The 17,591-nt window shown below is 41.6% G+C and overlaps 1 protein-coding gene and 1 long non-coding RNA gene across 3 annotated transcripts in view; one reads left to right on the forward strand and one right to left on the reverse strand.

Annotated features, from left to right (window-relative positions):
* The first annotated feature begins 7,545 nt into the window (after positions 1 to 7,545).
* Positions 7,546 to 17,591, forward strand: part of MMD (monocyte to macrophage differentiation associated) — a 30,383-nt gene continuing 20,337 nt past the window's right edge. The window contains exons 1-3 of one of the 2 annotated variants that reach the window (XM_027870641.1): positions 7,616 to 7,675; positions 8,421 to 8,514; positions 15,197 to 15,278. In XM_027870641.1, the coding sequence (XP_027726442.1) occupies positions 8,504 to 8,514; positions 15,197 to 15,278 (93 nt within the window). In that variant the 5' untranslated portion in view covers positions 7,616 to 7,675; positions 8,421 to 8,503. Of the gene's footprint in view, positions 7,676 to 8,420; positions 8,515 to 15,196; positions 15,279 to 17,591 lie in introns of both variants that reach the window. The other variant, XM_027870640.1, reaches the window with a different exon arrangement.
* Positions 12,153 to 17,591, reverse strand: part of LOC114049359 — a 58,541-nt gene continuing 53,102 nt past the window's right edge. The window contains exons 2-3 of the long non-coding RNA XR_003569857.1: positions 15,420 to 15,538; positions 12,153 to 12,418 (exon numbers count right to left, since the gene is read on the reverse strand). This is a non-coding gene — a long non-coding RNA (uncharacterized LOC114049359). The remainder of the gene's footprint in view (positions 12,419 to 15,419; positions 15,539 to 17,591) is intronic.

Genomic DNA, 17,591 nt, shown 5'->3' on the forward strand with positions numbered 1-17,591 from the left:
ATATATTAATATGTATGCATATACATATTTATATATATATACATATATATACATAGATACATACACATATATATACAAAAGTAGAAACAAGTACATATAGGTATATAATATGTACACATACATTATATCCACAAACAAAAAAATGCAAAATAGACATAAGGTGATTTTTGTGTGGAAGGTACTAGCAGCTGGGAAAGAGCAGTGTCACAAAAACACCCAAAAGATAAAGTATTGTATTGGGGAATATTGTCTCCCTCATAAGGTCCCTGAGAGAAGGAATCATCTTTTTCTTCTGTGACTTCTCAGAACACTTAGTATAGGATTCTTTTTGTTGTTGTTGTTGTTGTTGTTTTTTGTTTTTTGTACTGAGGCAATCAGGGTTAAGTGACTTGCCCAGGGTCACACAGCTAGTAAATGTCTAAGGCTGAATTTGAACTCAGGTCCTCCTGACTCCAAGGCCAGAGGTTTATTCACTGCGCCACCTAGCTGCCCCTGGGATTCTTCTCCTAGCAGGAATTTATCATTTAATTTAGCAAAGAACTGTTATATGTCTACCTATGTACAAGGTCTCTTTCTAGGTCATACAGTAGATAAAAAGATCAAAAAGGCACAGTCCCTTTACTCAAGAAACTTTAAGTCCAGTATATGACATAAGATAGATACATAAATAACTATGTTACGAGGGAAGATAGACAAATAGAGTTATGGGGGAAAAACAGGTCATATTCAGTTGTAGAAAAACTTCAGAGAGGAGGCATTTGAACTGGACTTTGATCAGTGGGTACAACTTTGATAGAGATCTGGAGAGAGGGCTTTCCCAGTGGAAAGTCAGAGTAATGTAGATTTAGAGCTAGAAAGATCCCTTAGAGATCAAGTCCACCCTACTCCCTGTTCCCCTCCCACCCTTTAAAATTTTTTTTTTATTTTATGAGTGTCTTCTGTTTTTATATCACTTTCATTTCTGAATATATTCCCTCCCACCTCCTCCACCCAGCAAGTTGACCTTTATGGCAAAGAATAAAGTAAAAAGGCAAAAAACAAGCAGTCGACCAAAACCAATCTGACCATCAACTATGTCTGACAGTATATGCAATATTCCACAGCTCTAACTCCCAACCTTTGAAAAGAGGAGAGGGAGGTGCATTTTTTCAGCTCTTTTCCCAATCAAGCCTAGCCAATATAATTACTGAGCTTTCAGTTTCCATTTTTTGTCTTTTTTTCTCTCTTTTTTTTTAAGGCAGTTGGGGTTAAGTGACTTGCCCAGGGTCACACAGCTAGTAAGTGTCAAGTGTTTGGTCTGAGGCTGGATTTGAACTCAGGTCCTCCTGACTTCAGGGCCAGTGCTTTATCCACTGAGCCACCTAGCTGCCCCCAGTTGACATTTTTTGTTCTTTCCTTTTACCTTGCTATATTGTACACATTACCTCCCTGGTTTTACTTATGTCACTCTATACTAGTTCATGTAAATCTTCTGATAATTCTCTGAATTTTTCATACTTTTCATTTTCTTAGGCTATGGCACTATTTCATTATATTCATGAAGCACACATTTGTTTGGCCATCCCCTACTTAATGGGCACCTACTTTGTTTCTAGTTTGCTTCTACAAAAAGTGTTGCTGTGAATATTTTGGTCTATATAGAGCCTTTCTTTTTTTCTTTGACCTCCTTGTGGAATCCGTGTGATTGAAAGGATTCTACCATAATTCCAAACTGACTTCCAGAATGGTTGGTCCAATTTAGCTAGGTGGCACAGAGAATAGAGAATTGGACATGAAATCAGGAAGACTTGAATTCAAATCCTGTCTCAGACATTACTAGCTTTGTGACCCTGGGCAAGCTACTTAACCTCCATTAGTTTCAGTTTCACCATTGTAAAATGGGGATAATAATAGCACATACCTCCCAGGGTTGTTGTGAGGATCTAGTGAGATATTTGTAAAGTACTTTGTAAAACTTGAAGCACTATGTAAATGCTAGCTATTATTATTATTTGTAGTTCTACCAGAAGTGTATTTGTGTGCTTGTCTTCCTTTAGACCCTCCGATATTGCCTATTTGTATCTTTTGTCATCTTTGCCAATTTGCTAAGCATGAAGTGAAATCTCAGACTTTTACCCTTATTTTATAGAGGAAACTGATGCCCAAGATCATGAAATGGGCAAGTGGCCAAGCCAATATCAGTCTTGGTCATCTAATTACAAATCTGTGACTCTTTCTACTACACTATACTGCCTCTCACCTTGACCAAAACCAGAGGAACAGAAAAGTGTAAGATGGCTGGAAAATAGGAAATTGCTTGGTCTTGCTGAAATGTGGAACACATTGAGGTTGGAGTCCTATTATGGAGGGCTTTGAATGCCAGACTTCATGTTGTAGATCATGGAAAGCAAATGAAAGATTTTGAGCCCGGAAATGCCATAGTCAGAGCTGTGCTTTACAGAAAATTAGTGCTGTGCCTGGTAAATTGGAGGAGGCAGAAGCCTGAGGTGGGAAGACCAGTTAGAAGTTCATTTCAATAGTTCAAAGGAATAGTAATAAAGTCTGAACTAGAAGCAGGTGTGCAAATCGAAAGGCGAGCTCAGATGCAAGAAATACTTGGGGCGGGGTAGAAATAATAGAACACAGCAACTTGTTACAGGTGAGATGCCTTACAAGTAAGGTTTCTTTTCATTCAGCATGAATCTCTTGGATTTATTGCATTCTCTTCCAGTCTCCCTGTTATTAGTTTCCTTTAGTCTATAGGTCTGTTCAACTCTAACTTCTATTAACAACATTACCAATTCCACTCTTTCTATTGCCATTCTTCTGTCCCCCTCAAAAAAAAAAGGAAGGAAACAAAGAAAGATGGGGAAGGAAGGGAAGAAAGAAAGAAAGAAAGAAAGAAAGAAAGAAAGAAAGAAAGAAAGAAAGAAAGAAAGAAAGAAAGAAAGAAAGAAAGAAAGAAAGAAAGAAAGAAAGAAAGAAAGAAAGAAAGAAAGAAAGAAAGAGAGAGAGAAATAATTAAGAGGCAATGTGTTAGAATGAAAAGAGTCAGAAGATTTGGGTTGAAGTCTTGGCTTGGACACAATATCAATATTACTTGGGCAAGCCAGTTAGCCATCCTGACCCTCAATTTCCTCTCTATAAAATAAAACTAGAAGACTTCTGACTCCCTTCTAGTTCTAAACCTATGAGCCTAAATATATTTCTTGGCATATTCTTTGGAAGTAGGTGTGACTGATAGAGGGGGAATACTCTCCCAACACTAATCCAAACTAATACCTTCACTGATGACTCTGAATCATCCCCTTTCAGTATGATTATGAATTGCAGTGTCAATTCTAGAAGGGGATAAAGGCACAAATGTACCTGTCACAGCATGTAAATGTTCAGTCTTTAGTATCTAAAATAACAATTGCAATAATAAGAGTAACTGCTATTTATATAGTGCATGTCAATTTATAAAACATTTTCTTCATAACTACCTTTTGAACTAAGTTGTGAAATGCAATGGGGCTACAAAGATAAGAAGGAAAATAGTCCTTGACCTCAGGGAAGGAAGAAACTGCATGTACATAGATAAATGAATACATAAAGAAAATAAAGTAATTTAGAAGTGGGAGAGGAGGAAGTGCTAACAATTGGAGGGGGTGTGCAAAGCTGAGAAGGATGGAGAGTGATAGGAAAGGCCTCTTGTAGGAAGATGGTACTTGAACTGAGCCTAGAGTAGCTTGGGATTCCAGTTGGTGAGGAGTGAAGGTGAGAAGGGAACACATTCCAGGCATGGGTAACATACAAGTATTACCTCTACCATATTACAGACAAGGAAACAGAGGCTCAGGAAGCCATGTTGCTGCTAAGCGACAGAACCAGGGCTTGAGCTCACATACTAGCTGTGTGATCTTGGTCAAGTCACTTCAACCACCTGGGGTCTTAGTTTCCTTATTTGTTTTTTTTTTAATTTTTAATTAATTTATTTTGGATTACCAACGATCACTTCCATAAGCTTTTGAGTTTTAAATTTTTCTCTCCCTCCCTCCTCGCCTCCCTCCCCAACATGACACACAATCTGATATAAGCTATACATATATATTCCTATTAAACATATTTTCGAATTAGTGATGTTGTAGGTAAGAATTAGAACCAATAGGAGGAACCACCAGAAAGATAGTTTCCTTATTTGTAAGGAACTTCTGAGGTTCCTTCAGGCTTTAAGTCAAATCAAAATTCCTGAAACTTCCTTGGGCAAGGCAGAGAGTTAATCTTAACAAGCAGATATATATCAGGAATATCTCAATGGGAATATTGGAAAGGGGAATATGATGGACCAGCAGAAATGGGGAAGGAGGGAAAAAGGAGAAGAGGATCTTTGATCAGGCCACCTGGGAGTGTTCTCATTTAGAAAACAAGGGTGAGGTGGGGCAATGGTAGGGGGGAAGAGTAGTCAGTAAAACCCAGAATATCTGCTAATTGAAAGTAAAAAGGAGCCAGAGTTACATTTCTAAAAAGACTATGTCAAAGGCCAGACAATAAATATAGAAAGAAAATAGCATTTCTTAGGATCAGCTGCTTAGATTCAAGCTATGGTGGTAGGAAGGTTGCCACAAAGTAAATGCACTTTATAGGAGAAGACTTCACTTTTTCAAAGACCAAAAGGAGAGAAATATAATACATTAATTTCGGGCATGTTGTAAAGACTAATTAAGAGTATTATGAACACCAAGGCTCAGGGCTATGGAGGAATGGGACTGCAGACAAAATATATATTACAACTCAGAAGCTCTGGGAAAGATTGTTCACTACTTAGACCCAAGCTTAGTGAATAACAAGAACTGTACATGTGAGGCTCTTCAACTGAAGAATAATAAAAATCTCTAGCATTTACATAGCATTTTAAAGCTCACAAAGCACTTCAATAAAAACTAGCATTTAAATAGTGCTTTAAGGTTTGCAAAGCACCTTACAGATATTATCTCATTTGATCCTCATAAAAATTCTGAGAGGTAGGTACTTTTATTGCCCTCACTTTACAGATGAAGAAACTGAGGCAGACAGAGGCTAAGTGACTTGCCTAGGGTCATATAGTTAGTAACTGAGGCCAGATTTTAACTCAGATCTTCCTGAATCCAGGTCCAACACTTTATCCATGGTGCCACCTAAAATCATAGATTTTGAACTGAACAGGGTGTTAGAGGTCTAGTTCAATCCCTTCATTTTATAGATATGGAAATTAAGACCCAAAGAGAAGAAACCTGGCCAACTTCACATGAGTTACCTTAAGTGGCAGAGCTGGTATTTCAACCCAGGTTGTCTCACATCAAATCCAGGGTACTTTATACTGTACCATGCTGCCTAATGTATATAATTTTTACCCTGAAACTCACTCATGCTATAGTCCAGTTTAGTTGTGCTGATGAACAGCACATGCAAATGGTTGTGGGGGGAGAGGACAGGATGAGAAAAAGGGTTATTAACAGATGATAGCGTGGAAGACCTCAAGTTTTGCTCTGTAGTGGGAGAAATGCTCTTTTAGTGGTGGCAATTTATTCATTGACTTATTGAATAGGCATATATTAAGCACCTACTATATGAGAGATGCAGGGGTTACAAAGTTGGGGGGTAGAGAAGGGGAATTGTTTAACATTTATCAGCATACCTGTGGTAGGAGGAAATCATTAAAAACTGAATGAAAGCATTTATCCTAGGCTTCCTTTTTACTAGACAGAAAGCAAAGTGATTGAATACTAGTAGCCCTAGAAGATTCGTTAGGATATGCATAGGGGAAAATAGGAAGGCAGGCAAGGTGGAACAGATTGACAGGTGTGAAAAATTAATCATTTTTTTCTAGCTTGCTCATCTTACTCAAAACTATAGAGACAGAGCCCTGAATCAAGTGCATTTTAACACATGGGGCTGTCAATGTCTGATCTAAAATTCAGTGGAAATTATTAGCAAGAAAACTGGAGGATGGAGTGGGGAGGAGAGAAAAGACACATTCACATCTTGATATATTACAAGGTTGGTTTGTTTTTTTGTTCTCCTTGATGACTTCTTCATTTTCCAAAGGATTTTCCAGCTCCTTTTTATCTGGGTTCTTTCAAATTCTCTTTTCCTTAATTTGGAAAGGACCTTAGAAATCATCTAGTCCAGGGATTCTTAACCTATTTGTGTCATGTTATCCCTGTGACAGTCTGGTGAAGCCTATGGATACCTTCTCAGAATAATATTTGTAAATGTATAAAATAAATACATAGGTCATAAAGGAAACCAATTATATTGAAATAGTTATCATAATATATTTTTGAAAGTTCTCAAGGCCGGGTTAAGAGCTCCTGATCTAGTCCAACTTCCTAAATTTATAGATAGTTGAGGCCCAGATAGTTGAGGGCTTTGTCCAAGGTCCTACACTAATAAGCAGCAAAGCTGAGATCTTAACCCCAGTCCTGAGAATCCATGTTCTGTGTTCTTTCCATTAAAAGCATAGGATCAGAGATTTAAAGCTAGCCACAGGGGTCCTGGTGGCTGTCTTGCCCTGTTGAATAACTTGTCCATTGAACATAAGTAACTGAGGAGAGATTTGAACTCAGGTTCACTAACTCAGTCCTTTCCACTTGCGCTGTGATGAAGCTCCGCCAGCCTCGTTCTTCTCTTTTCTTTTCTTTTTTTTTTTTTACTGAGGCAATCGGGGTTAAGTGACTTGCCCAAGGTCACACAGCTAGTACGTGTCAAGTGTTCTGGCCTGAGGCCGGATTTGAATTCAGGTCCTCCTGACTGCAGGGCCGGTGCTCTGTCCACTGCGCCACCTAGCTGACCCTTTGCTTCTCTTCTTGCTTTAGCATTCTCTCAGCTCATCTTAACCTCACTTCACCCTTTGCTCTCCTTATCTCTTCATTTGTCTCCTCCCCTCGTGCCAGCATCACCACCGCCTTCCTCTCCCCTCTTCTTTCTCCAACTCCTTCTTCCATCCTGAGCACGCCCCTTTCCCTTAGCCCCGCCCCTTTCCTCAGCCCCTCCTCTATCCTTGCTCTTCGCTCTGCCCTGTTTCCATTTAGCCCGGCCTCCCCGTGCCCCGGTCTTTCTCCATCCTCGCTCCTCCTTCCGCCCCCTTCCCCTCTAGCCCTGCCCCTCTTCCACAGCCCTTACTCCAGCCTCGCTTCTAGCTCCGCCCCTTTCTCTTAGCCCCGCCCATCCTCTTCCCCAGCTCTTTCTCTCTTCTCAGCTGTAGCCCCACCATCTTCCCCCCAGTCCCGACCCGAATGAATGACAGGTTTGCCGCCGCGGCCGCTCCGCACTCTGATTGGTCGGGCAGGACGGTGACGCGAGCGGCACGCACGGTGGGCGGGGCCGGGGCTCTGGGGGGCCGGGCTCCAGGGCGGGGCCGGTGGCTCCAGGGGCGGGGGAGCCCGGGAGGCGGGAGGCTCTGGGCCGTTTAAGCGGCCTCCCCCAGCCGCCTCCCGGCCTTCCCGGCCCGGACCACAGTCGCCCTCCCTCCGGCCCTGTCTGTTGAGCCCCAGCCCGGCAGAGCTGTCTCGGGCAGGGACGGGGGGCGGGCGGCCAAGCGGGCCGTGTCCGGAGCAGCCTGAGCCCGAGCCCGGGAGATGAGGGCCTTGCGCCCGCGGGGCCAGCCACGCTAAGAGCCAAGGCGGAGCCCCCGAGGCGCCGGAGCATCCATGCGGTTCGAGTGCCGATTCCAGCGGTGAGCACCGGCTCCCCAAGGCCTTATTCCGACCCATCCCGCCTCTCGCATCCAGTCTGGAGGGGATTCCACCAGGCTCTCTCCTCCCCGAGATCTCTCCCCCAGGGGCGATCCCTTCCATCTCCGCTGCTGGATCTCTAAGGGTGGATCTCACCTCCAGCTCCAGGATCTCTCCTCCAGGGGCGGTCCCAATCCACCCCCTGCTGGTGGATCTCCGCTCCAGTATCTCTCCCCTAGGGCAATCCCGTCCCACCCCCTGCTATAGGAGGTCTCTAGGACTGGATCTCAGCTCCGGTTCCAGGATCTCTCCCGGGGGGCGATCCCTCCCCCCTCCCCCACACTTGGAGTGGATCCCAGCCCCCTATCCACTATCTCCCCCCCATTTCCCTCGACGGCTGATCCCTAGCCTCCTTCAGAGGGTCTCTCGGAGTGGATCCCATCTCTCTGTAGCATGTCCCCAGTGGAACTCTCCTTCGCAGAAGGGAATCCTTCCTCCCTCCCCCGTCTTCCCCCGCCCCCCCCGGAGCTGTTCACAGCGGCTCCCTTTGCTCTCCCTGGATTTCCCAGGATCTCCTCCCCCCACCCCCGCCCCAGTCCCCGCCTGATCTCGGTGCAGCCGCGCGGCGGGGCGCTAGGGAGCCCGTTCTTTCGCCCTATATGGCCTGGGAGCCCCAGGCTGCGGGGGCAAGGTCTGAGCGCAGCTCTCTCTGCCTCTCTCCCAATCCTGCCCCCGCCTCACCCCCAGTCCTAGGCTGGCCCCTGGATCCATAACCACCGGACTCGCTGGGGGTCAGGGCCCAGGCAGTCGTTTCCCTGTGGCTGCAGCTCATGGAGTCGAGGTAAAAGCTTCAGAAAGGCAAAGCCGGGGTTGCTCAGCCTTGGGCATTTCCCCAGCTCTGTCGCATCCCCAGCTGCTTTGTAGGGCGGCTTTCATAGCCGGGAGCGTTGAGGTGGGGGAGGGGAGGTAAACTGAGGCAGGCTACTGCAGCGTCTGCTCCGCTTAGCCCCAGCTGCCACTGCATGCCTTGGCTTAGCATCCTCTGGCTGTGCTATTCTTAGGCACTGAGAAGCCAAATATTAATTTCACCGTTGAGGGACCTGTTCTCCGGCCCTCTCGGGTTAGGAAATGGGAAGGATAAACTCAGCCCTTCCTAGGAAAGCCCGGGCTGGTCCTTCATGAAAGAACTGGTTAGGATCCCACTGAGGCTAAGAGAGAGCCTGGCTTTGCCTTCGGGCTTCTTTTCCTCTGTACGCTAGAAATAGATGGGGGATTTGCTCATAGTTTCCGAAAGGAAGCTGGGGGTGCAGGGGGAAGAGATTTTCCTTTTTACTTTAAGTGGGTGAAGGGTCACCTATCCAGTGGCTCTTGCCACGCTTCATCCATGTGCCTTTTGACTGGATCACGCAGACTTCCCCTTTTTATGCACTTCGCCGGAGTGAGCAGCAAAAGGCATTGTCGTGTGAGACTGGAGAAATAGAATTTTGAGAGCATTGCTATTTCAAGCCCCTTTAAGGATTTCACTGGCGTGAGGACCAAAATTGGTTCATGTCTTGAGTTTATAGACCTCTGGGCTTTATTTGAAGCAGAGAAAGGGGGGGGGTATTCTTAATTTATCTCTGAATAAAAGATCCACTTTGATATTTTCTATTTTAGTTCCCCCACAAATTCTAACTTCCTTCCTGATTCACTACCCTCCGACCCCCACAAGCCTAAAATGAACAGGAATGAAGTTGGTCACATTTACTAGGAGAGTGACAGGTTAAGACAGATTAATTTCTTAGTGATAAGGAGTATTCCAGTCAACTGCTTGCCTGAGAATTTTGCCCCTTCTTGGAACTTTCTATCAGTACTCCTGAATTAAAACCAAGCTTTCTACCCTGTTCTAGTCAGAATGGTGTGTTAGAGCTGAAGACTTGCAAAAATAAATCTGTATGGAGACAAAAAGAAAGAAAATGAAGTGCATGATTGGGCCTGCTCTATCCCTGTGATATATTCAATTTGGTTTTGCTTTTCTCTATGTATATACCTCCTCTGGCTTTCCTGTTTGAGAAAAGGGCTGCAGTTTTATTGAAATCACTGCCTCCAGGTTTGTCGGTGGTCTTCTATTTTCTCCCAGTGGCTTTTACATTCAATCTTAAGTGGTAGCCTAGCTTTCTTCACATCCCAGAATTCACTGTTATTCCATAGAAAATGTGCTTCCATTTCTCATTGGACGTTTTTTGTGTGAGAGAATACAATGAAACTGAAAAGTGTTGCTTAACAAAGGAGAGCAGCGTCCTGTCTCTCTACTTCGCATACTAACATGCCAAGGAGCCTGTGCTGCATACTTTTGAAGGGGTAAGTTGGTGGAGGGGAGAAGACAAGGAAGGCATTTCTTATAGCTTTAGAAGTAGTCAGGATATTTATATGTAAGTATGAGTCAAATATAGAGCAGCATGTAGTGAATGGGGGCATTTTCAGTGAAAACATTTCATTAGACTAGGGTTTTTTCAAATGTGTCCCCACTGCATTCATTGCAGCTAGCAATGTTAAGAAAAAAAAAAGTTGATGACAAAATGTCTGAGATTGTCCTTACTTGTGTTACAAATACCTGGGAATTTGGGGGGGGTATAGAAAGTGGATTTAATTTTCAACTTTACTCAAATATTACTTTATTCTACACTTCCTAGGTCAACATTTATGAGTTTTCAATATATCTCAAGTCCCAAAGCATTACATGACCAAATTAGTTTAGGAGACATTACATTAAACCGTAGTTTCTAGCTGTGCACACAATAAGAAAACACTAAGCATTCTACCAGGTTATCCACAATGAAAATTTGGTTGTTATTGTGACTTTGGGTCAGCTTCCAGAATTGTTCAGCTTCTGCAGAATGGGGCTATGAGGAAAATTCAGTCTCAGAGTTTGCAAGGAGGCGTTATACTTAGTGTGCTAAAATCATAAAGGTGTAAACATTCTATTTGGGCTCCAGGATGGCCACATTTCTGTCTGCCCACCAGACTCACAACTACCAGCCACTCCTCTCCCTAACACCTCTTCTAATACCTGCAGTATTTCTTCCAGGATCATATAGCACTAATCCCCTCAAATTTTCATTTTCTCCTATTTCTCTGGATTTTCCCCCTGCCTCTCCCTTGAGATTTTGAGACTGATTTATACTCTGCTACATCTACCCAAAAGATGCATGGCCTATTTCTTAGCAATAGATATATTATGTGGCTGTTTCAACAATTTAAAAACAGTACATAGGAAAAAGGCTTTTTGGAGCACTCCTCAAGCACTCCACTTTCCCCATTAACTTCATTTTTTCACGTTGTAGCACTTTCTGGAACCCTTTGGAGAAGGGGAGGGTCGAATTGTATGAGCCATTAGGCCATCATCCTAATGAACAATTTATAGTCTGAATCCCTGATGATGAGGGAAGTTGTTCTTGAAGAACTGTTCCCTCAATTAAGTCCCATAATGTAAAGGACAACTAATATGTAAAAGTATGGAAGTATTCATGGTAGGTTGATATTATTCATAACAGATGATTGGATTGAAGGCTTATTTATTATGCTCAGGGCCTTGGTCACTTCTCTTGTGTATCAAAAATAGTCTAATTCTAAATGAGGTAGTATGTTTCCTTTTGTTAAATTGAGATGCAGTTTGCTGAACTTAAAGAAACAAAACTGTTAAGGAGTATCACTTTCCTGTTAAGATGGGGATAGTATTAGTGTTACAGAAACAAGGACATTCTTTCTACTAATCCTCTGAGATCCTTTGTGATTTTCAAAGCTGCTTTCAGAAAATACCCTACTTTAGCAAGAAGGAGCCCAAGAACCAGAACTAATCTGCAGGTCTTGAGTCTTGATCATTCTCTTTCCTCAACACTCTTTTTTTTTTTTTTTTTTAGCTCCAGTAAGGAGAGAGACACTGAATGCTACAGATAGGATTCCTCTCTAATTCTGTGTTTATTTCAAAACATGAGGTATCAGATGTCTAACTGTGGAGTAGGGATGATATTACATCTATCTAGGCAGTTGCCTATGTAATATAATTTAGAGAACACTGGGTCAGTCTCCCCTCCCCTCCTTTTAACTTCCTTCTCTCAATCTGTCATAGTGCTTCTTTTCCATTATTGGAGATGTGTTACTTGGATTCAGGGATTAAAATCTTCAGGAATCCCTTGTTTATTAACTTGTAGTTGATGGTCCTGGGAAGGCTAATAGATGGTATATTGGCTATTCACATTTCATTGTGAATCAGTTTTGTTTTGTTTTTTTTTTAGCAGCTTTCCAAAGCTAAGTAAGCGCAGAGTAGGAAAAGAACACAGAGAGGTTATTATTTTTTTAACTTTTTTTCAATGAACAAAAACCTGTTTTATCACCTCCCCATTAAAACAAACAAACAAACAAAGCCCTTGTAACAGATATTCATAATCAAGCAAAATTAATTCCAGAGCAGGTACATTTTAATAGAGAGGAGAGATGAAGATGGAGCAGCCTGGATGGAGCAAAGGGTTTTGGGGAAGCAGCAGGAGGGCTTTGGTTTGGGCAGATGGGACAAAAAAAAGGGGGGGGGGGGAATGGCACCAAAGGATGAGGGAGAAGTTCTATAACTGAAGGATTAACATTTTCCCTACTTAATCATTTTTGCCTTGGTTAAAGTCTGTAAATGGCCATCATTTACCCAGGTGTGGTTTGTTTTTCTCCTTCAGGAAGGTGATATGTTTCCTACTGATGCTGGAATATTAGGTAACCTGTAGAGTATATCAATATCCATGTTAGAAGTGGAGTGTGTTTTTTACCATAACACAAGATACTTTCTTGATCTTTATTTTTGTGTGAGAACTGATTTTTCTGTACTCAAATTCAATTCTATTTTTATTCTAGTTAGTCTTGGACATAATTTTTTTTTTTGGCCCCAGAATGGAGTGTGTGGAAGTTTGGCTTCTGGCACGAAGTTGGGAAATTACAACACAATTGTTTTCAAAACCTTTCCTCCAGAGCAGGGATGCTGAAGGTTCACTGTACCCCCAGAAAGTACTTTTTGAAGGAGAGAAAAAGAAATACTCTAGTCTAGGGATTCTTTACCTTTTTTGTGTCATGGACTCCTTTGGCATTCTGATGAGACCATAGGAGATATACACCTCCAAATAATGTGTGTAAATGCATAAGAGAAAATGTGTAGGGTTACAAATGAAACTAAGTATATTGAAATACAGTTATCAACCCCTTTTTTAAAAGTTCAAGGACTTCTGATTAAGAACCCCTGCTCTAAAGGAGAGTAGCTGATAATCTTATTTCACAACTTTACTGTCCGTTAGATAATGTTAAGGCATGGGGAGGGGGAGAAGAGAACAGGTATAGTATTTTTTCCCTTAAACTTAATGTTATTTTAACATACATTGTTCAATGTGGGGGTAAAATAAATCATTCTGTGTAAATCCATAATGTCTCATTGTGTTTAGAAGAATTTTAGGACAATTTGTATCTGTTTCTTTATAAGAGTCTCTGTTTCTAATTGTGGGCCAACAATAATATGAACTGCTATTTTAGTATTAGTCTTGATGGTGGGTGGTTTTACTCCTGCTTACCCCACCCGAGGTTGAGAGCTACCAATTTAATTTAACCTCAACCATCCTGAGGCATTGCAATTTACCTTATAAAACCGTTCCTCGTAGGGTGTGCTACTTACAGATAAGTTGCTATGTCTGAACTTAATGATGTGTTAGATCTTTGGACGCTTTTAAAGCACTTTTCCCTAGAGTGTAATTATTTTCCTTTCTCCTAATAAGACCTATATGGCAACACATCGGTCCTGAAGGAAATTAGCAAAATTATTTGAAGGATTATCAGGAGACCAAAAATGTTACTTGAAGTCTACACAAGTACATAAGAGAACACTAAAAGAATTTTGCAGCTCTTCACTATGTAGTTCTTTAACAATTAATTTCCAAACAAAGTTCTAAATGCAGTTCAACCAATATTTGTTGACTGTCTGTGAAGTGGCTAGCATCTCAATCAGTCTAGGTTACAATCAAACTATGATCATTGTGTAGGTGAGCAATCTATGTAGAAATTCACTCTTGGGGGCAGCTAGGTGGCACAGTGGGTAGAACACTGGCCCTGGAGTCAGGACCACTGGGGTTCACATCCCGCCTCAGACACATAACACTCACTAGCTGTGTGACTCTGGGCAAGTCACTTAACCCCAACTGCCTCACCAAAAAAAAAAAAAAAAAAAAATCACTCCTGGAGGCCCTATTTTCATGCATCATTCTCAAGACCACATCTTACTTTATTCCAAAGTAGGTGTGTTTGTTTTCATCTGTGCATAAAAATAGGTTCGTTTGTTTGTTTTTAATAGCTTGAGATTCAAATGCTAGGTCTAACTTAGGACAGCCTAAACATGTCTGCTTAGTTTGACCTGGTACTGTCTGCCATGTGAGATAGTAAGCTCCTTCAGATTTCCTCTTTAGATTTAGGAATTCCCTTTAGATATGGAAGAATCTTGTTTATTTTTTCGAGAAAGCAGCCCTCCAAAGAGAAAAAAGGTCCTGTGCTGATTGTCTTAGGTCATCTTCTCAAATTGTCAACTAAACTTGTCCAAAAGAAAACTCAACTTTGTCATATTGGGATAAAAGAAAAGTAATGGGTACTCCTGGTGAAGTTTGGAGCCTACCTCACTTATTCACGTAGAGAGCAGGGAACAGTCTACCTACTTATGTTAGGCTTAAGCTAGCAAAGTATCATTTATTTACACCGCCCACTGTGGGAACTTGTTCTTTGTAACATACTATTGAGGAACAAGTTGGACAGCCCTGATAATCATATGGGTTTAGGGCTCTGGGACCTAAACAGTTAGTGTGCAGAAAACACCTGGGGATGTTTATATGGAAGGGTGTCTAACCTGAATACTCTGAGCAATGTAATAGAAACCATTCAAATGCATTATCTTCCTTTGTGTTTTAATGACCAGAAGAGTGCCCTATGTTTGCATTTGTATACGTTTGGAAAAACACATTATTGGTTGGGGGAGGTCTAGTTTTTTCTTTTAAATGAACCAAAGGAACAATTACCTAAACAATGGTTACAGATGTTTTGCTGTCAGTTTAGTATACATCTTTACTCTAACTTTTTTTTCCTCCAGCATTTATTGTATAAAATAGGTACATTTGTTTAGCTAATGTTTGCAAAGCACTTTACACATTATCTCAATTTGATACTAACAACAACCCTGTGAGAGAAGTGCTAGTAGTATTTTCCCCCTTTTACAGGTGAGGAAACTGAGGCTGAGAGAGGTCAAGGTTACTTACCAGTGTCAAACCACTAAGTAAGCATTTGAGGCAGGATTTAAACTCAGACCTTCCTGACTTCAAGTCCATTACCACCTAGTTGCCCCCCCTAAATTTCAATATTTTGGTTTTGTTAAGTGGGTATTTCTTATCACCACCACCTTATCTGCCACATACAAAGCAAGCCTACCTACTCTTCATCATTGCTTTCCTAACAGGATGTCTGTTTGTTTTTACCAGGTTCATGAACCATCGGGCCCCAGCCAACAGCCGCTATAAACCTACTTGCTATGAACATGCAGCTAACTGTTACACACATGCAGTGAGTATGCTGATCAACCAGCCTCTAAATTCTTCCCCAATGATCAGCAGAGGGGTTCTTAGTATTATCTGTAATACATAATCAGTGGAATTGGCAATCTGTTAGCCAAGGAAGACACTGGCAAAATAACAGCTTACTTACCCTACCAGGGTGTCTGTGTTGAGTCACCTTGGAAACTTCAGTCCTCTTTCGATTAAATGGACTGTATCCTGACCTTGCTCTCTCTGATGAGGTTTTTATGAAATGAATAATAGTGCATCCTAGTGATAAATAAAGAGAATTATTTTAAGAAGAATACCAACTCTAAGAGGAAATATTTCACCTTTTCCAAATGTGACTTAACTCTTTTTTTGGCCTAAAATGGCAAAAGCTGTTGATAAACTGTCTTTTCCCCAGGGATCCCTTAAAATTTAGTACCCACCTTCAGACTGCAGACTAATCCAAGCCTTTTAGGTTCAAGATAATTTAGTAAATAATTTATTTACTCTGCTGAGTTGGCATGGGGGTTTATAAAAATGTTTTTGGGTGAAAACAGCATAAGTGAAACAGCATAATCAAATACTAGGTACTTGAGAGGAGACAGTAGGGGCTAGTTTATGAAAGCAATAATGTATATTCTCTTAGAGGATAGAAAAAAGTATTAAATCATTTTAGTGAGTGTAGCAGCTATGACACTGCCATATCATTGAGCTGAGTGGATACCAAAATACTAGGATCTTTACACAGAATGGTTTCTACTTCATATGAGGAGCAATTGAAGGAACTAGGGAGTGTTTGACCTGGAGAAGAAAAGATTGAAAGGGAGTAGGGAGGAGCTGTCAAGTGAAGGGGGAATTAGACTTGTTCTGTTTGGCCAGAAAGGGCAGACCCCTGCTTTAGCCATGGGCTGAAGTTCCAAGAGAGATGTTTAAAGTTCGATGTTAGGAAAATCTCCTTTCACATCAGAGTTGTCCAAAAGTGGAACAGGCTACCTTGGGCAATAGTAGGTTCCTTCTCATGGAAGGTCTTTGAGCACAGGCTGGATGCTTACTTGTCCTGTGCGTTCTGGTTGGGATTCCTCTTTGGGTTTAGGTTGAGCTAGATGACTACTGAGCACCATTCCAACAACACATTCTTTGATTCTATGAAATTCACTTGAATGGTTGTATCTTCTCATTCCCTTAGCCCTCATTCCTTTCCCAGTATATAATCACCTGTCTTCCTCTCAGTAACAGTGAAGTTGAATAATCCCTGAGCAAACTAGCTGTTATGATTGGATTACTTGATCATCAAATATTCTTATTCACTAATGGTTTAGTTCAGTTTTGTTTTTTAAGTCATTTGTTCATTGCTTAGGATAAACCAAACTTCATAAAGCTCCTTTTCTATGTGTGTTAATACCAAGATTAAGGTATTGTTGTCTGAGCAGTCGAAAACAAGTTCTACTGGGGGTATACTTGAATGTCCTTTACAGTAGCTTATAAAATATAAATTAAATACATATGTTATTATTAGGAACTGGATTTTTAACACTGTGTATGATAGAATACGTAGCTCCGGGTAGATCTGTTTTCTCTCGTCAAGTAGATAAAATGCTGAAATTCCAAAAGACCCATTTACAAGATGATTCCTCCTTAAATTTTGTCACATAGTATGGATACCATGGATCTTGACACTACAGTTTTGGACTGTTTTGGACTGAGTCCCAGTTTCAAGACAGTGATGCATCTTCAGCAGTGGGAGAAGTACTGCCCTGCCTATGGTTTCAAACTTCCTTTCAAATGCCATATGGCTTAACTCTTGTACTAAGCACTGTACAATTTAGAGACAGAAAAGAGTTGAGAGACCATAGTCCAACCCCTCTGTTTTATAGAGGGGTTTTATAAATTGCTATTTTGTTGGGAGTGAGGAGGAGATGTCTGGACCCTGTATTCTATCCAGGTCAGGAGCCTCGAGGTGAGGAAGCTTCTCTACTCGTGTAGATCTAACAACTGCTCTTCAGTTTCTAGTTTTGGAAAGCTGCCTGAAGCACTGAGTGTTTAAGGGACTTGCCCAGGGACAGATAGCTAGTATGGGTCAAAAGCCAATAGGGACTCCTAGGCAGGCCCAGCCACTGTGCCCTTCTCCCCTCCCCCACAAATGTACAGTGAATTTAATCATTCTGCAAACATAATTGATTCCTAGGACAGCTATTTGCTGATAAATCACTAAGAAAGCCTAGTCTGGGGTATAATTGAGCCACGAAGAATAAAAATGAAAGCTTAGCTAATAACCTTGTTTAGATAGAGTGGTTTTGTTTTTGTTTTTGTTTTTATTTTTCAGAACTTATATATA

This window comes from Vombatus ursinus, unplaced genomic scaffold (assembly GCF_900497805.2).
Source record: "Vombatus ursinus unplaced genomic scaffold, bare-nosed wombat genome assembly UNPS02014797.1, whole genome shotgun sequence".
NCBI classification, from domain to species: Eukaryota; Metazoa; Chordata; class Mammalia; order Diprotodontia; family Vombatidae; genus Vombatus; species Vombatus ursinus.